The sequence below is a fragment of the Varroa destructor genome, unplaced genomic scaffold, assembly GCF_002443255.2.
Source record: "Varroa destructor unplaced genomic scaffold, Vdes_3.0 BEIS01000007.1, whole genome shotgun sequence".
NCBI lineage: Eukaryota > Metazoa > Arthropoda > Arachnida > Mesostigmata > Varroidae > Varroa > Varroa destructor.
In genome coordinates this window covers 22,874,003-22,894,572 of record NW_019211460.1, presented here as the reverse complement: position 1 = coordinate 22,894,572, position 20,570 = coordinate 22,874,003, and the positions used below count along the sequence as shown (strand labels likewise).

Sequence of the window (20,570 nt, the reverse complement as noted above, 5' to 3'; positions counted from 1 at the left end):
CAGTTTCGAGTAGTATCAGCCACCTCGCTCTCTTTGTTGTCCTTAACATAGAACAATATTAGCATTATTACTGTTATTCGGTCTGTCCGGCCGGCAACTGCTACACATACGACTGGCTGTGCAAGCAAGTGATTCTTGGCTAGAATACGCCTACCATCCTTAGGTTCACAATGGTGGTGAGGAAAAAACATAGGTTTGAAGCTATGGCAAGGGCACAGCTTCAGGAGAGCCTAAGCTACCGGTATCATCAAAGGGTGACTGCCAGTCAGAACTTTCTCAGTCCAGAAGAAGTCAGGGGCGTATGTCACTCTAAGCAAGCGTGTCTATGTAATCGGCGAACAAGAAGAGAACGAGAATGGAAAGAGACTCAGCTAACTCCAAGAAACGCGCTCCTCAGCTTAACCAGCCAGCACTCAGCCGAGCATGTATCTACTTGCTACACCTTTTCCCTAGCCTATTTTCATGCTCTTCACACACATCGATAGACCATCGTACGCTATATTGGGCAACGGTACTGTCTACACCAGCTCAAAAAAACACTAAGAACCATGAACTCTCCGGACATGGGGCCTTTCACACGACATCAAACTAGTAGCTAGTCTACGAGGCGCTTTCTAGCTTAAACAGTATGTTGCTTTTTTCTCGGTCCGACACTAGACGAACGATGGATGTTGACTTTAGCTGCTTCCTGTCGATTCCCAGCTCTTAACCAATTCTAACAAACTGAGCAAGAAAGAAAACATAAGAGAGAGGCTACAGTTGCAGACTTGTAACGTGGATTAGATCACTTGGGCATCTCTCCACAACTTTACAGCGAGAGATCAAGAATGGCGCCCATATGCCTCCACTAGCCTTCATATGTCGAAACCGTCCTATATAAGTCCGTCCGTAGGAGCTTTAACAATGAACAGGAAGTCAACGAAAGGACCGCAGAGCCCCAGATGTGGTATGGAGCTCGTTACTTTCTCGGTTTCCCCATTCGGTTCCCACCATTGTCGAGATACCATTGACCTCAATCAGTCTGACGATCAGTAGCATATGCACGAATAAGCAATTTAGTTAAAATACGTTTAATATAATAGACGTGCCAGCTAACGCACGAAGTGGGCAATGTTGAGAGAAAAAGAACATTCATATATGTGTATACAGCTAAAACTCGTTAGAAGGACAATATATTCCGCAGGTTTCCACGACCTAGAGAAAATGACATTACGTTAACATTAAAACTGAACATCGCGACATCTATATGTCGATTTTCTTTGTATAATCCTCTTTATCTATTTCCACCATTCTTGCTTACCATTCTTTCTTTTCTGGGTTCGTTCATTTCTTTCGTTACTCTGCTGCTACGGCTGCTTTTCCGAAAGGGATCCGAGCATCGCGCCCGCTGCGCAGGAGAGCTCCGGCAGTGACGCCGTCGCTGAGCGTCAAAAAGGCCGGTTCGATAAGATTTCCTGGCCCGCGTACGACCTCACTCATCAGAAGTACATGTACCTTGGCGTGAAGCCAAAAATTAAAGATCACTATCATGCACACCGGCTCTCATTATGGAACCACTTGATTCCGCTACTCCACAGGTGGGTTATGCTCTTCTTCTGGTGTTGACTTCCCCGATCGTTCTGAGTTAACTTTTTCTATCCTTGGTCAATTTGCTTTTGTCTCGTCACCCCGTAGATTCATTACTAGATACATATACACGCAGATAGGCGGTGAGGCACGGTGACTGTGCCAGCCCAGCGGCATAAAAAGGGCCACTCAAAGGCAGCGCTAGTATCGAAAACACAACATCATAGACGGGTTGAATGCGTGCTTTCGTATTGGCGTGGCCTTGCCACCGTTTGCGCCACTGATCGCGTGATTCGTCTGCGTCTTCAGTGCCCGCCCAGTCTACCTGTCAACCACACATAAATTATGGCAACAATGATGTGCTTTAGGACGTATGCGATGGATAAATGGGCCCAGGTTCTGGTTAGAGCGCTCTAAAAAAATTACGTTCCGTGTATACATACTTAGATACCTCCATAGCTCCATAATATTTTCACCGTTTATTTCTCTTTCTATATCTTCATTCACCCTCCCATCGACGTCGACCTTATGCTGCGCCTGGCTTCTACCATTTTTTATTCTCTTGTTCCATTGTGTTCTGTTCGTTCGCCGTATGACCAACGAAGACCGGGTGGGTCGGACGTGAGCTCAAGGCACCACCTGCTCGAGGGACACGACAACCCGAACTCGTTTGATGGAGAGATTCTTAAGGATTCGAGAGGAACTCTCGATTTGCCGCCGCGACCTACAAATCCTTCACATAATGGTCAAGCAGATTCCGGCGATGGTCTAACAGAAGACAACAGCAGGGCAAGTAACACCTATACTCAAAAGCGATAGAAGATATAGAAGTATTCACTCAAATCACTCATTTTGCTTATATTCTCCTCTAGTGAATCGTTTTTAGATACCCCAGTCGTTCCTAGTCGGGTTTCGATGATCTATTGGTTCCTTTGTTACAATAGAAATATATTCTGTTTTGTTATTTCTTGAAAAGAATGTTTTTGTCGCTCTTGCACGATCTATACCTCATTATTGTGACGCTTGACCTAAACGAAGTCAGCGATAAAAAGTTAACTGATATATGGACTACTCTATTAGATGACAGGACCCTGACGTGAGGAGCTCTGAAGGGGCTTACGATTTCTGCTAGTGCCGTTTGCTATACACAGGTTTTACTAAATACCGTTCCATATGCAAAGATTATATGTTCGAATACTATGAAAAAAAGACCGCTGATATCCAATGTATTCGCAGTATCACATATCATTGTGTCTTTTACGCCGTGAGATTGTAAGATATATATATACGATTATTAATGCAGTATAACGGTATATATATGTATATACCATTATACTACATTAATAATCGTATATATATATATATATATATATATATATATATATATACGATTATACATACGTACATACATATATATATATATATACGATTATATATATATATATATATATATATATATATATACGATTATTAATGTAGTATAACGGTATATATATGTATATACCATTATACTACATTGCAGGGATATGCAAGCGCCTTGTGTTATTCACTATTCCATGCCCAATCCGTCCTATTGTAGACAATGTTGCCTTCGCCCCACCCCAACCCCTGCCTGAAATCGTTGTCTTTTGGCATCGCGCAATTGTCTTCATCGTTGCCTTTGTTCGGCTGTCATCAGTAGTTTCCTAGCAAACAAAAGAAAAACGAAATCCAGTGCATCTCACGCAATCCGGAGTTCGGCAGAAACCCCAACGTCTGCCCTTATCACTATGCAACGACCTCTTGATTATGTTTGATGACCTTGGATTTTGTTCGTTTTCTGTGCTCTTCATCGCTTGTCCGGTTTCTTCTTGGCAAACATGTAGCTGCCAGTGGAAGGTTCGGTGGCGGCTTCAGTACCAGAAAACGCAGCCGCTTCGGTCGTGTCGAACGGAAGCGCGTCGGGGACCGGTGAAACGGGTCTGTCTCCTCCCATTTCTTTAGACACGCTGTTCCTCCAGTACGGTAGCTACTCGACAGCGCTTTCGATCACCGTCGCTGTAGGCAGCTCCCTACTCGTGCTAAATCTGCTCATCTTTTGCGGAGTTTACTATCAGCGTGACCGAGTCAAAGAAGAGAAGAAAGAAAAGGTATGTGAACTCGCACGTCGGGGAGGTACGTGGGTGAGTGTACGTGTCTGTGAACGTCGAAGATTTTATCTATGTGAGGGTCTGTGCAGAACGAACGACCTAGCGACCAAGTTACGTTCGTGATTACCAACAGCGGGATGGTCAACAAAGAATGAAAGCTATGATGAGTTGATTTTTTGCGCGTTATACGTGATGCTAATTGTCACAACTTCGACAGCTTGAAGTACCGCACCCGTCAATAGTTTTGCTGGCGTATGTAATTAACGAGAAGTCTTAAATGTACTAGGGTACAGGCATCACCTGAAAACCCAATATTGGGATGAAAATTATATCGATCAACGTAAATGTACTGACACAGTTCTAGAATACGAAATGACCGTATAGAATTTGGTAATTTGTTCGTTTACTCTTTATACAGTATGCATGGAACAATGCCAACTTTCATTGTATCTTTACATTGCGGAGACTCATTGTTTTAGCTAGTTTGGGTCAAGTTTTTCAAACACTTTTGCTAGCTTTTTGCCAAGATAGACGAGCGTGCTATAACATTAACTTGTCGAAAACTGCTTATAGTAAGTATATTCAAGACAGAAACTATTCCCTAGTTGGTACAAAAAGAACGGTGAGAGATCTAACTGTAATTCCGAAATCCGTTTCGGAAGCTTTCCAAACTACTAGTATTTGCTCAGACCAATAGAACACTAGATCAATGCCGCACATTTCCCTAAGAAAAACCTCTCTCTTTTTGAAAAATTCAAAAGTACACTGAATTTTATAATAGGGCACAGTTTCGTTGAGAAAATATGACGGATGGTATTAATTCCGCGTTGGACTACGCAGTACTTTGTGGATCCGTGTCTGATCAGGCTAATCTCTTGATCGGGTTGACATATCGTCCACTTGTTTGTGTGTCGCCACCTCATACCAACAGCCAAAAAAACAGCGGAGACGTAGTAAAGAAGGCGTAGTGCAGTCCGCTTCAAGTAGGTGCAGCCTTAACTCGCAGAGTAACTACAGCCTAAGCAAAGAGCAGCAGGAAATGATGGTGACGGCAAGCATTCTGCGCAATCCACCACCATCACCGCCCAGACAGGCGACGCTGCCTTCAGCGCTAAGTCCACCAAAGGGACACCAGCCCGGCGGACCCGATCGCGGGTCGACCGTTCAACGGCACCAGGTCTCCATCAACCATCATATGGGCCCACCGCATCATCAAAGCGGGCACATGATGAAGAACACTGGCCAGCCTCCACAGGTATATATATGAGTACATAGTACATAAATACATATATCGACACTATATATATATGTTATATAGAGACAGGTAGAGTGTAGCTGGAACTCTTCCCGTTCACTGCCTTTCATTTCAGTTAGAGCACGATCATATTGATCTACTTATGACGATAGCACGCTTTACAATATAGTGGCCTCGTGCAGGTTGTGCAAGGAGAACCGTAGTCATCGACAAGGGATCCTACAATGTCCAATTACCTTTGTGCAGCATTCGATTATTGTTATCGCGTTGGCAATAGCAGCGTTAGCCATTAATTTACGTCGATATGTTGGTAATTGCAGGCCGAATAATGCTTCTGTTAATATTGCTACGTCTCGTGTAATAACGTGACAAGAACGTAACAGAACGACCGTGTGTATATTTAAACGAATGTCAGTCTCTGAGCAGGTGACCACTTTAGTAAGTACTATGAAGAGAAGCATCAGTACGAGGCTCACGTTTACTAAACCGATTTTTTTTTAATAGACGGATTGAGCTAGCTTTATGAAAGATCTGACCCTCTTAGAACTTTCATATAGTACCAAGAAGAATCCTCTGTATGTTTCCTATCAGTACATCCCGCTTAGTAGCATAGGCACGGTATATTATCTTACTGGCGACTACATTTCAAGATAAACGATAATTCGAGATCGAATTGGCCGTAGAGAGCGGCCGTACCAGGTTTATATTGTATACGCCAGAGTGCATATACAATACTTTTTTCCGTCAGCTTTAGCCAAACCCATTGGATCCACTTGAGCTGTGGTCGATCCTTCCGTGATGGTATCGTCCCCGTCAATCCAATACGGGAGCGGTGGGCAAGGTGATTGAAATTTATTCGAGATGCTAGCGAACGAATAGGCGAAATGGATCTCGCTAGAGCTGGGGAGTATTAGCCGTATAGTCCGTCCGATTGTTGGGGGTATATTACGTGTTGTTGCTGACCCCCGGGATATCATAAGCCAGACTTGTTGAAGCCGCACCTGGAGCTGTGATAAATGGCTGCGGACTAAGTTTTAGCGGAACTGGCCGCTACGCCTCACTGTACGCGTGGCTGCTGATTTGTCGACGTACTGTTTTCGGAAAGGCTTTCAATAGTGTGCGAGTAAAGGTTTCGTTTATTCATGTCTTTGAGCTCCCGATGCGTGCACGTGTCTTATAAAGTTATTTTAGCTAGTTGCAAGGGTTTTTCGTGATGTTGATCAGCTTAATAAGTATAAAAAGGTAGAGATGATATGGGTTTGCACTGAACATTGCCCCCAGTATGACTCATGGCTTCCATAATGTGTTCAATGACATGTTTCAACAAACTCTTCAGGCGCTTGCGTGATGGTGCAGCAGTAATACGTTTGCCTGCTAAACTCAGGGACAATTAGTGAGATGGTCTAGCTTCGAATTCGGGCACAGACATGTACACCTTGTTTGATGCTGGAAGCCACCCCTCGAAAGCAATATTTGACGGCAGTATGGGCCATAAAACTTAAAACGTAACACTCCGTAAGCACCATGTCGATGCATGGTTCTTTTGCTTATACATGTGCCTAGATATATCATTCGTATTGTATTTAAAAGGCATGATTTAAAAAATATGATTTTTCAGTAGCGCTAAACGATAATATAAGTAAAAAAAGAAGCTGCGTTTTTGCTCCTTCTACACCTGTAGGTGCATTTTCAGATGGGGCCACCGTCGTCTGTCGCAGACGTCGACTATCGCGGCCTGATCGAGAACGAGGCGCTCAACCTTGAGCTCAATGGGGGCGGAAGATTAAGCCTTCCTCGCCAGCCTAAAGGCCCCTTCGATAGTATACCGTAAGTAGAAAAACTCATTAGGCCGTCAGACGAAGCAATGGCATCATTATTACTGACGTTCACTGGCTATAATACCTTAGATCTATTTGGTTCATAAGCTACATTTTTGTTTAAATTATATTTAGTTTTTAATATGAAACAAGCCGCTGGAGGTGGGACAGTAATAGCTTAGTAGTAGCTGACTATTTTTTTAGGCCTTACAGTATACCAATTTGTATATGACCTTTGTGTTATCCTAATTATTTACTAAACGACAGCATAAATAGGTCGGCTTATAAGTAAATTATGTAGATATATGTAAGCCACGAAGTACTGACTAGACGTATAATAACCTGTAAATAATAGATTGCTTATACGGAAAATCACAAGGAGAAAACGCAGCTTTACGGTTATCTCTGGCTGGCTTATTTTAAGCTTGGTTTATACTCGATAGCCGGTGAGTTTAAGATGGAACAACGGAGCCTGGTGGAACGCCATTGAGTTCAAAATTTTAATGCCTGATAGACACAGAGTCTAAAAAATGTACGACTCCTTTAGAGGAGCCGTCTCTCCGTCATGCGCTGATTGCATTATATGCAATTGTTGACGTGGACGAAAAACCCGTCGATATAATTGCAGTAATGAATTAGCTATCAGTATCATAGTACCGCTGCTGAGAACCTAGAAGGCAAACACACAATCAGTAAACTACGTCATAGGTCTTGATTGCTCTATTGAATCAATAGCCAAGTCGAGTAGTGGGTTGCAAACCTATTCACTGGCAGCAAAGCACTTAGATTGACAACACGATGGAGTGTTCAGCAAATCGTGTTCGCGCCACAGGGTAGAGAGATTTTCGTCAATGTCACAAAGCTACCGTTATTACCAGCATGTAGCAGAGCCTGCTTTTGTCCTTTTTCCCTATAGGTAACATCTTCCTTCCCTATTTGGCGGTTGCAACACTGAACCGGCACGTGACTTCTATAATTTGCCAAATGGTTTTCCTTAAACACATGTTTGCTCTGCGAATTTCTGTGGTGTACTTCGTTCCACATCAGCTTGCTGTGTAAACCAGCAACTTTCAACAACTACAGATAAATACTACAAAGGTTCCTCCGCGGCCTACCGTATGTTGTTTTCCATACAAGATACGACATTTTTCCTTCTATTGATGCTCTTCCTCTGATTTTCTGGCGATGTTGATGTAGCCTTTGCTATTGCTGCTGGCGGAGGACCGCCAGTTGAAGTCCTCAGAGGTCTGCTGCAGCCGCTGCTACATAGGCTCATACTTCATGTAGCTATGCGTGTCTTTGACTATATGAAAGGCGGTGCTTTTGGGTATGCGCATTTAATTTCACGAAAATGCCGATAATGACGACAATATGGTTTTGCTTGATTCTGTAGTGCGATGGCTTTTATTGTCAGCGGCGGCGTCCGCTTTTGTGTAGTGAGTATTAAAAGTTAGTTTTTATTCTGTCGACCCATTAATTTAGCATACATCTTCGGCCCGCTATGGCTACGTCCGATCTCTGGTCGTTGCCTTCCCTGTGCAGATCCCATTGTCATCGAAGATCGCTGCTACTGTGGTCCATGGCTTCCGACAACAATAGAAATTTGTATTACGAGTTTTACTGAGAGCTGCGCAAGAGGTTCCCATCGCTCTCGGAACGACTTTCGGTGCTCTGACGGCGAAGCAGAATACTTTTGGTGTGCCGCTAGACATTATCGTTCTCGACGCTTGACGCTCACCTTTTAATCATATACATAAGCAGGACACCAAACGGACATGCTAATTACGGGTCGTGCGAGGCTTCAAAATTCACACACAGTACCTATTGTGAATCCGTCACTGTGGACTGAAAAAATGAAGAGCGACGCGGGTGCAATTCTTTTAATCGTGTCCAGTTGGCGTTTCGACTGCTTAAATCCAGCTTCATCTCCTAAGGCCTGCGAGCCGACGAGTTTCTTTAATTGCAAAATACGTTTATGCATTGATATACCTATGCATTACTGCCACTCAATGACAACCTAGAGTATAGGTTCTTAGAATCCATAATTATGTACCTTAATGATACGTGTCTTATTTGCTATAACACATAATGATATCGAAATATGGATGTCAAGGAAGAAACTGCTTGAACCTTGGAGCAGACACTTAGGCCTTTGATCTTCGGCAAAAACTACAACTTGTAAAAAAAAATACACAATTTTCTTTAAAAAAAAACACGAAATTAGCCGTATCCGTACAATCAATTTCATCACATTAAATAATGGTTGGTATCGACGTGAAATAAGATAACTATAACGACTAATTCAAACCCTAAAAATCTCCGTGTGCACCATCCAATTAGCTAGCTTTGCTCTCGTCGGTTTTTCGCGAAAGAAATATGCTCACGCCATACTACGATAATTTGTACCATACCGTAACACGTACACACTAACCGATATTTGCCATCTACAAGACTTTGCCCATTTAAACTAGCCGTTATGGCTACACGCAACAGGATTTACTCATCTCGTAGAGAAGGCGAATTCGTATACTCATCCAATGCCTATTGTTTTGCAAGGCGCGCGTCCGTCCTGTTAAGAAAAGGCAACATCGAACTTGTAGAATGCGACAAGTGTTTCACTCGCAGAACGACATGTCTTACGCAGCTAGACCGCTTTCGAAAGGACCAGAAAGCTAAGATCGTCTGCTCTCAAGGCGATAGCACGCAGAACTTTCCGGCAAAAATTAACGTTTTACCTTTCTCATTTTGCTCCCCGAAAGTGTGGTAAGTACAAGCGGTAACGGTGCATGTATAGTGGCACTTTTGCTGGCTTGGAGTCTCGATAAAGTGGTACATTCCAACTCGAAGATGATGAAATCTTCGAACCGTCCAACGACTACAACTGCTGACTGACTTCCGGCCATAATTTCTGTAAAGTGGGTGGATGTCAACGCTATGTAACCAATACCATGCTGAGGATTGTTAGCATGGCGAAAGACACTAGCAAAAGGCGAATCAAAGTACGGTTTACCCTTATACGTATGCTATGGGTGGACGGTATGGTAAAGCATGCGTCCATATGAGTTGAGTCGATTATGCATATTGCACCTTACGGTGCATCATTACCAAAACAGTACAAAAGGTTGGCTGCGCATAGGGTCCTTCCCAATCGGCGAGGACTCAATAGGATTACAAGATCACGACACAACAACGCACCTGTAAAAACAACTGAGCTCTTTGGGTGTCGCTACGATCACATTTGCAGACGACACAGCTTTGAATACGATAGTTGCTTAGCTATACACATTAAAAAAATTATGCGATTTACTGTTATCACCGCTTTGTTATTAGTAGCGATACTGTATATTCTCTTGTAAAGAAATAAAAACGAATAGCTAGAAACAAATAATGTAATATGCATTGTAGCCCAGGCACATGTGCATATGACGTAAAATGTCGAATTAACCGAAATATATTTAAAGAGACCCCTCCACTAGATGACTGAATAGGGGACCGCCAATGCCCTCGAAGGTCTGCATCTTTCCATATGTTTGAGTTCCATAAGCTTCTTAGCAGGCGGTGCAACTCGCTTGAGACAAGGCTCTACGTTTCAACATGAAACGTGTGTCAGGCGGCGGAAGGCCCATTGCCGAGATACGCATTGGCACAATCTGACTGCTACTATAATACTACTCATTCGTACGACCAGAAGAGTCTGCCTTGCGTCAAACCTTACGCCAACCTTCTGGTGTTTCAGCTCACAATGACTGGACGTATGGTTACGCCTTCGATCGTACAAGTAAGCTCGAGAGCCTTTTTCCTCCTTAAACTTTACGATCTACCCCAAGATCTAGAACACTAGAGGGATCTTCGCTCTATTCGTACGAGAGACCTTCTCCGATACTAACAGTTCGGTTACTTTTGGCGCTGCTGTTTACGCCAGCGGAGCCGGAGGATTAGCTGAGTTGTTGTATAGCTAGCGTTCTCTATTCCCGTATCGTCACCTATCCCGCGAGCTCTTCGCCTCTACCCGTATCTTTATCAAAATACACCCAGGACTCGTCTCCTACTCGTTTTTTTCTTGAACTAACGTCTCGTGCTCATACTACTTCTATCGATTCAACAGTGCCAATTCACCAGTGCTTTCTCTACCGAACGATGACAGAAAAATCAGGACCCTGATAGTATGCTACATTTACGCTCACAACATATCTGTACATCTGTATATATAATAAGAGACAAATAACGTTGCACTTGGGCACGCATTTCTGTGTATAGCTTTCGGACCAGCACAGCTTTACGGAGTTACCGGTACTCGCACTTTCCACTGACGAATGACATAGCTATGAAGCATTACGTACGGAATAACAGTATGAACAAACTCTATGCAATCGTAGGAATGTCAGCAGGCTGTGCGTAATATTACTGTAGGTGCTATTGTAGTTATAGTTGTACAACAGCAAAATGTCACACCGCACAGTAAAGAAAAGAGGACCTTGTTATACTGCTTCTACGCTTTTGGATTGTTGAGCTTTTTTTTTTCTCTCACAAGCACCACCAGCAGAAAATACGAGGTTTTTCATCGGAACACGGAAGGGCGGCACACACGTAGCTTAAAGGTACAGGCGCGTACATTAATATTATATATGCGATATTTTCAAGCATCAAATAACTCTTTGTTCTTGCTCGTATCTGTTTCTATGTCGTTTCATGTTGACATATTGTTCTTGGCTTCAATGTCTATCTGGCTTCATCGTGCTATTGACCGCGTCGCGTCATGTCTTATCGACGAAAACTACCACACGCTCTAACATTGACCCTCTGTACAGGGGAACTCTTCCGCGAAACCGAGCTCAGCCAGCTGCGATGAGTGTACTTCCATCCTCGGTGATCTTTACAGTACAAAGCCAGGCCAATGAGACACCGATGGACGGCTCGAGTGACCTGCGCGGACCACAAGGAAGCGTCGACGTGATGCTCAACCAACAGCTCTGAAGCGGATCCTGAGGCCGATCGTCTGAGAAAGGCAGCCCTCAAAGGCATGGAAGGGTAGCGAAAAATGAAAATCAAGGAAAAGAAGTATAGAAAACAAGGCAAAATGAAGAAAAGCTGGTTTACGACGACACTGTGGCCCACGCGCGGTCTGCCTGCTCGCAGACTGGCGATACTGTAGAAGATCAGCGGTTTGCTAGGCGATATCAGAGTAATGGTTTGGGTGGCTCTGTGTATATTGGTATCTTGATATACTTCAGTGTAAGACGTGATCCTTAGATTGGCCCGCGGCTAGATTTTTTTGTCTCTTTGCCGTTCGATGCGAAGAATGACCGTCCGCAACAGGCCGTTTGTATTGAGATTGCAGATGGAAAACTTGATTAGGTTTAATTGAATGAAGCTGTGATTGGCAAAGGGGGTTAGACTTAGGGCAGAATGATAAGCGCTGTGGGGAGAGGAATTGGATACAGTAGAGAAGATTCTGTACAGCTATTAAGGAAGTGATATATATACACCTGTATATCTGTATTGAGGGCCGGGTAGGATAGTGGGCGTGAATGACATAAACCATACGTTTGGAGAAAAGGACCCCGCGCGATTTTCCACTAAAAATTTCAGAGTAGATAACCTCCTGGACGCGTCTGTCCAACCGCTCATCTTGCTATGCTGCATCACGCTGGCCCGTCCTGGAAGTGCCGAAGACAGGACCGTAACAAAGAGAATGTTAGGTTTCCCTAAGAGGGAATGCGTGATCGTTTGAAACACAATCACGTATTCTAGTGTAAATGATGTAAATAGTAATAAACGGACGTTTATCGTAAGAACTTACTTGTATTCTTAATAAGTGTCTACGGCAAGTCTACATAGAATACAGATTGAATATCCTTGTTATAATGTACGATAATGCACCGAATTATTACTATTATTATACGTATATGTTTTGAGTCGGTTTGGCTTATTAGTACTATAACAATGCCTCCCATGTGATACCGAGCGGTAACAATTCCTCTTCCAGATGTAACCCGAAATCAGGTTCACCTAGTCTAAACCTAAACCCAAGTTCGAAATCCAATTTCGTTGCAAGTGTACATGAGATTATTGCATTATCTTGTTACGTTTTTACTCAAGTTATTCCTTTTATTGCACTACGATCTTCATGTTGTAACTATTGCGCAGCTTTACTCCAGCCAATTTATTGGATCGAGCGTTCATTGTCCTTATATTATCCTACACTAGCAATTCAGTCGTATTGTGTTGGAGATTTCAATTTTGCATACGTTGTTCAAGCATTTCATCGTCTTTTTTGCGACCCAGCACGTTCTGACAAGAATATTTGGTATTGTATTCTAGTCATTTTGTAAGCCAGTTCTATTGGTGGCGTGGTCCCGTTGGATTAAGGTTCTCACTTCGTTACGGCTAATTTCAGGTTATCATAAGGTTACCCAGCTAGGTCAAAGTGAAATTGACCTTAATATTTGATGTAAATATTAAAACGTTCAAAGGATGCTGACGTCTTTTTCTAGCGATTCCTAACCGTTTGCCGAGTAAAAATGCATGAAAAATGTATGTCGAAGGAGTATAAAAGTTAATTTCGTATTTATTGTGCAGAATACAAAAGACCAAGTAACTTTTGTATCTGGTTGTTTTGAAGAAACTATTAGCAAAATTAATACTTTATCAAGCGCCTTTATCAAGCAAGCACGTAAACATGGAGTTGTTAGAACCATGCTCCAAAGTCGTAAACATATATATATTCGTATAGAGTCTTACTTGCTATATTTACACGTACATTTATACTATATAGATGCAAGAAAAGCCCTCTGAGGTCTATACACTTTTGCTCCATTTCGTATATAATTATAAGATTGAAAATAAAAGCAGCTACGTAGTTTTTAATGACTACATGATCGTCGTGCTAATGTGGTGTATCGTTCACAAAGTTCTACTTCCCCTCCATTAACGAAGAAAAGATTTCTTGGGAAATTGTGCCAAAAAATAAAAAACTATTCAGATAATATATTCAAAGTAAACCACACAATTACAAATACTTTGTCGTTTACAGAAAGAGGGTTTTTATCATGTCAGTATCAACGAAAAGTTGACAAACAGCCATTTTGTGCCAGGTGTTGACTCCCGTAAAATACACTTTTCCAATGCATTTCCTGCAGGTAAACGTAGAATTCCAAAACGCATACAGCTGCAGGCGATACTAGGTGGAACCAGGGTAGAGGTCAAAAGTAGGACTTACGCCACGTCAAGTCAACAGCGATGTGCGTAACGTCCCTTTCAGCGTACGAACGCAGAACTTTCGTAGTGCCCCTCAACGAGTATCGGCCAGAGCACATTACGGTGTTTACGAATGACAACGACGACTAAACGAAGGCATCTGCTGTTACAGGTCTCGAGTGCCCAGATACGTTTGGGCAACCTGGCCAGTCAGTAAACGAGTCTAAGGATCTACGTTGTGACAACAGCCGATGTGCCTAATCGGTACGGCAAATCGAACGAAATATTCGTTGAGAGTCGGCTCGCTAAGAGACTGGCGGCTGGGTGTTATCGTTTGCTAGATTCAGTACCCTAGGCACCGGGAGTCATTAAATGTATTGCTGTCTGTTACACTATTCTACAAGCGGTGTTCAGTTAGTAACAGTTGGTTGTCATGAGAACGACAAATGAAATCGAAGATGTAAAAAACGAGTGATCCTTCGACACTAGCCTCACAAGGTGCAGTCAAAAAAGGCAGAACACGAAAGAGACAAAAATACACGAGAATCGAGAACACGACTTGCTGTGTAATCCATTTTTTACGGGCTTACTAAGGGCATTTCGACGGGAACACGGCGGCGACTGGTGTCCTGTTTGAGGCGCAGAGCGGCTCAAATACTGAGGTGGGTACATTAGAGCCATAAGAGACCGACACTCTAGCTGATTCTCACAGGAATTTACTGACTATCGGGCGAGTGGACGTACAAAGAGGAAAGATAATATAGAAAACTATTTTATTCGCATGCACGACTACACGATATGCTGTGCCTATGTGTACTATGCAAGTAACGTAAGACGTAAGCTTTAGTATGCAGGAACGAGACGACAGAAAATGTAGGAGTATGTAAACGGGCACACTCAGCTCAAAGGAGAACAGGAAAGAAGATAAACAATATGAATTCATGATAGAACTAGCAGCGAGCTTGCAAGATTTACCCCAACGAACTGTATAAAGAACAAACCTAATATACAAGCGCTAAGCTTAGATTTTAGGAAGTAACAGGCATGAAACAAACGATATCCAGTGATTACTAAAAAAATCATTGAAAATAGAGAAGCAATTAGCCTACATTAGAATAAACGCACTTCCATCCAAGGGCTTTATACCTCAAACAGATCCTCTCAGAACGTATCATTAGTTATCATGATAATAGTTAATTTTATTTATTTAACAATTTTTGCTTTGCAAGTAATTATTTCAAGTAAATTATATTTTACATAATTTTAAAAAAATGTTATTGTTCGCTCAAATTTAGTCGTAAGTACTACTGAATTAGTGGTACTGTATAAATGTATCTCAGCGAGCAATATATTATAGACGCTATGTTGGATGGGTTTGGTGCCCTTCATCGATGTGCCACTCTGACAATTCCCAGCCGATTGTTCAGTTTAAGAACCCAGGGTAACTCGGCTTTGTCGATATAAGGTTCAATATTCTAATAATCAACTATATTGACACAATTGATATCCAGCTTCGTATAATATATCCAACACAGTATAGTAATTATTGAACACGTTGGGTCATCAATAATTAGGATTGACTGCAACAAACAGTCTGATACAGGATTTCAAATGTGGCTATGTGCTAATAGCTTAGAATTCAGTATGTAGCTTTTGCGCTGACTTAGCTTAATCTAAGAACGTTATACGGCCATTCCTGAAAGTTTGTTTAGGAGCTTACCGCGGTGGAAATCAGACGTGGGGTTTGACTTCTGGAGAGCTGCCACGTTGACTTTGTTCGGCAAAAAGTGCGGAGCATATGTAACTACGAAGCAGTAGCAATACTACACTAAGGTGGATCTTAATAGTTCAAAATGGCATCACGCTTGAACGTTAAAGTATCTAGAAGGTGCTCTGCCCGGAACCAATGCAATCACATTAGTCTAAAATAAGGTCTATAAAGGCATGGCAATACGCGTTTGGTAAGATCCTCAGGTCAATGAATAGGCAATGTAGCGGTGTAAGCATAGGATTCTTTGACGAGATTCAAGGATAGAACTGGCCCAGGCTAATTTTTGGGAAAAAAAAATGCGAAACGCACTTAAGATAAGTTTAACTCAATGGGAGTTTGATTAAGATCGACTGAATTGTCCGATAGGTCAGTAGAGAACAGAGGTTGTCGAAATGCTAACCGAAACGTTAAGTATGACTGAACGTTCATTATCGAGGTTACTAAAGTCGGGACTGTAGGACGATATCCAAATTTGTTTTATGAAGGTGAGGTTGTTAGCAAATTAAACAGAACGAACACACATTTTCAGAAAGCTCGTTGTGGCGAGGCAGATGATTCATACAAAGGGCAAATTTATATGGGGCAAAAATCCCTGAGACAAGGCTAGGAAACAAGGCAAATGTGGCCATAAGCAGTGTGGTAGATTCGGTAAGGAGACACATGATCTCGCATCTGGGAAGACCAAGCTACTACTACATATTAATGGAAAGAAGTAAAAACCTTAAAATCAACCCAGAACAGCGGCAACTCTATTTAAAAAAAAAGTAGTTCGGCATCTGAAGAAGAGACTTGATCACGGTCCAACAGGAACGTCACACCCGGATCCAAATCGTGAAGAGCCTCCTGAAACCTTGGCCACAAGAGGCCTTAGCAGGCTAATGTTAGCGATCAGGAAATCGGAGGAAAGAAAAACGGAAGCTACTTGTCTCTGTAGCGGGCGCCATCGGCCTTTACGGTAATTCCATCTCGTTAAAAGGATATCAATAAAAAGCAAGAACCACCTAAATACAGCTTAGAGGTAGGTGCTTGTTTTTCGGTTACATAAAACATTCTATATCACTTCGCTACTTGCAGCCATGGTCGTAACACAACAGTACGATTGGATATCACAGTCGAGGGTAGAGAGAACTTAACAAGATCGGATAGCTACTCTAGCGCACACTGGGGAAAGCACTCTCAAAATCTTGCAATATGAGCATGTTAATACTACAAAGGTCACTGTCTGGACTAGGAGATTTAGACCAGATTTCGAACAGAGGTACAGAAAGGACTATTGAGAAGTGACCTACCGCCTAACCCGGTAGCACGGATGTTTCTATGAAACTCTTCATAAGTACGAGAAGCGTCCTCCTTGACTGTTATATTACATGCAAACTTGGGATGTGCGATGATCTTACTTGTGCGCTAAAGCAACGCATGTTTTTTGAGGAAGAAACAACAGCCCCAGTTTCAAATGGACACCCTAGTACAACTAAAAAGCCCATCTAGGATGCCTCAGGGTGAAAAATGATGGCCAGTGATTTCCAAGTACGTGACGGAAGTTATGAAGCCCAAAGTCGGACAAAAGTGAACAAGGCTTATATATATATATATATATATAGAACAGAATCTGGTAGAATAGATCGTTACGTGAGACTGCAGTACTATTGCGCACAATTAAAATCTATAAAAGCATCGCGCCTTACTCACCGTCTCACTTTGCCACCCTTGAACCTACTGCCAATGTTATCGCTCGGGCGATTGTGGGGCCATACCAAATACATTGATAGTGACTCTAATACCTAGATTAGAAAGTCTAATATATACGTTATATATGAATATAATTACATATGAATAGCGTACCACGTACATTTGATTAAACGGAAAACACTAGTTTTTCTAATTGATACTCACAAAGCTATGTATCTTGAGTGAATAACACAAATACGGTTGACTGATTTCACCAGCTTCCTTTCAAACTTCAACGGAACTTCATAAAATAGCAAAGAAATAAAATAAACTGTTAACTTTTTTTTTTATAGAAGCACGTTTTCCAGAGTAAGCTAAAGGACAAAATTAGGTCGAACCAATACGCTTCAAGCATTACTAAAATGTCAATCAACGTAAAAAATCGACAGCTAATTTAACAGAAAGACCCAAAAAAAAACCGATCTGCGCAGAAGACATTGTATTCTCGCTGTAGCACATGACGTTATTGCCAACCTCATAACATATGTATTTTGTGTTAAAACGAGATTATGACGACGATATCGACGTTGAACGATGTTCTGACAAATCAGTATGGCCGGCCGATACATGCATAATATTGTCACGATTAAACCCTTTACGCCAAGTTCTTGAATAACCACAACAGTTATGTCGATCGTCGTTAAGTTGGTTACGGAGAACGGAGTGCACAGTCCCATAATTGTCTCTCAAGCAAAAAGAGTCGTAGAGCTTCACAGACCTTCAGCCGTAGCCAACCTACCTTCACAGTGCGCCACCACACTATATGTAAATATATAGCAAACGAATCAGAATCCTTGACTGTATCAGCAGAATGTATATTGATATTGTTAGAAAAAGGATGATTGCCATGAGTCCTCGACGAATTAATAAACTGTTTTAGACAACAGAATAGAGAAATATTTTATATAATATAATTTTGCAACTTGTACTATTAATTAACAGATTTAACGCATCTAAGTTGAAGTTAAACTGTCTTCTTTGTTTCCAGGCCTATACAGCGACAAGACAAGACTAAGCTTTTGTACAGCCATAAAACAATCTGCTACTTTACCTTAATATGCTGCGTTACTCTAGCTTTCTTTTAATCATGACGCTGCCTCCGAGCGGTATTGTCGTATCTATCCTTGGCAGTGGGCCATGGTTGCAAGCTGTAGCGTTGGATTCGCAGTCGTGGGTTGCGGCTGTACTGATGTAGTACTTGGAATGTAGGGGCACGAGGAAGACCTTGTTGATTCTCTTCGAGTCGGGGTCCACATGCATTGCCCGTAATGTAGCAGTACTAATAAGCTTGGCAAGGCACATGGCTACAGAAAATGTTTCGCTGTTTGTATGAATGAGCGAACAAAAAATCGAGTTGCCAAATACTGAGCCCTCGTGTTTAGGGTCCGACTAAATTTGTGCGAGGTGTGTTAGGCTAGAGACATACAATCGCGACTTTTGTCGAAGAAATTGCTATGTTTAGCTGATCTTCTTCAATGTTCAACTTGAACAGTATAATTAACGTAAGACTCAATAAAGTAGCTACTTTGGTTTCGGATGCGAACCGACACACAAGTCGATGAATTGCCATGCCACCGGAAAATAAACACGGAACTCATTTTTTATCACAAGCAAAAGTTTTGATGCAAGTGAAAAGTACAATCATGATACTCTGACTATGAAAAGAAGACCAAGGAACCAGAACATGCCGGAAGCAGACGAACCTTGTTTTCAAACAGCAGATCACGGTGATAGGTTGTCGCCAAAAATACATAATGCATTCAAGCTAGAAATTTCTGAAAATGATACGTTTTAACGATTTTCTAGTTATGGCGGTAATATCCAATAATTCTATCCTATTCTCCCATCCTTAAATCGCACACGAAAAGTCACCTAAGCTGTACATTGGGTGTTTAGTAAACACAATAGCGTCAGGGCTGTGTTCTAGATCGGCGGTAATCCGCCCAACGCCCTTTAGCCTAGAAATCATGTTATCCAGCTATTGTATTTTTTCTAATAATAACCCGTATCAAATGTGATAATTTTGTGGCGCAGTTATGCGCTAGCATTGTTCAATAACCAAAAAAAAAAAAAAAAATTAACACTTTTTCCTGGCGGCGTCTGGGCACCAACCCGAAATTGAGGCAAATCTTTAGAGAAACAATTCTTCCTAGAGAGGCTATAACTGCGAATCAAAGAAGAATTAGCTTCAAATCTCGCTATATTCTATTCGCCGGATTGGGTGCCAGTGCTTGCAATAGTGGGAACAAGCGCTGTCAATATAAGCAGGGCTTTTTGCAAACAGCTTTCTGCACTTCTCCACGGAGCCGTATTACTACTATTATAATGAGAGAGACACACGGAACCGTAGTAAGCACGTGGTTATTTCTATTATTTCTCACAGACGCTTTTGGACAATTCGAGGCGATACTTTTCCGCGTGCACTATGTCGAGCAAATTATCCTTACCGACTTGTTCCGTGCTGTTGTTTTAACTTGTTTAGGCACGGTAAGTTATTTAAATGGCTTTTTTATTGTTATCTGTGCTCATCGCCTATCGTAATGGCACAATAACTCTAATTATCTAACGCTGCAGAGAATAGCTCTGCTTTCGTTCAATCAGATGCTGTATAAGGATAACAGGTTTAGCCTTTCCAGATGTCAAAAATACATGCAGAAATCATCTAGTCAAAATAATATGCGCTGTAATCTTAAAGCGTGTCTTTTATTTTGAGAGTTTGGTGTATTTTTCCTTAGATTTAAAAAGCTGCAAAGTGCCGATGATTCATTAACCTAAAATGTTCTCGTACCCTTTTCCTTTATACATTTCCTCTCTACTCTCCCTTTACATTAACCTCGTTCATCATAGCCGCGTCCTCGGCATTGTCAACTGGCGCGTCCTCGTCCTCGCCTTCGCCTCATACAAATACAATCCTCTCTTCGTAACATGGAAGAGGCCTGTTCTTCCCGCTTTGACTGTCAGTTCTCTCGTTCGCAGGCCTGTAATTCGCTTTCGCCTGGAGGTTTGTACGACAGTAGCTTTGATCGAAATTGCTCATTAAGTTAGCTTTCAAATATAGTTTCCTCTACCTGCTGCCGCCACTGCTCTCCGGACTGACCACCCAGCTA

The 20,570-nt window shown here is 42.1% G+C and overlaps 1 protein-coding gene across 3 annotated transcripts in view; it reads left to right on the top strand.

The window, feature by feature from the left end:
• LOC111254033 (neuroligin-4, Y-linked-like) overlaps window positions 1-18,377 on the top strand; it is a 65,896-nt gene extending 47,519 nt beyond the window's left edge. For 2 of the 3 annotated variants that reach the window (XM_086974549.1, XM_022814464.2), the window contains 6 exons: window positions 1,368-1,577; window positions 2,172-2,355; window positions 3,432-3,695; window positions 4,627-4,950; window positions 6,632-6,777; window positions 11,576-18,377. In XM_086974549.1, coding sequence (XP_086830675.1) covers window positions 1,368-1,577; window positions 2,172-2,355; window positions 3,432-3,695; window positions 4,627-4,950; window positions 6,632-6,777; window positions 11,576-11,741 — 1,294 coding nt within the window. In that variant the 3' untranslated portion in view covers window positions 11,742-18,377. Of the gene's footprint in view, window positions 1-1,367; window positions 1,578-2,171; window positions 2,356-3,431; window positions 3,696-4,626; window positions 4,951-5,270; window positions 5,398-6,631; window positions 6,778-11,575 lie in introns of those variants that run through there. The other variant, XM_086974550.1, reaches the window with a different exon arrangement.
• The last annotated feature ends 2,193 nt before the right edge of the window (window positions 18,378-20,570 follow it).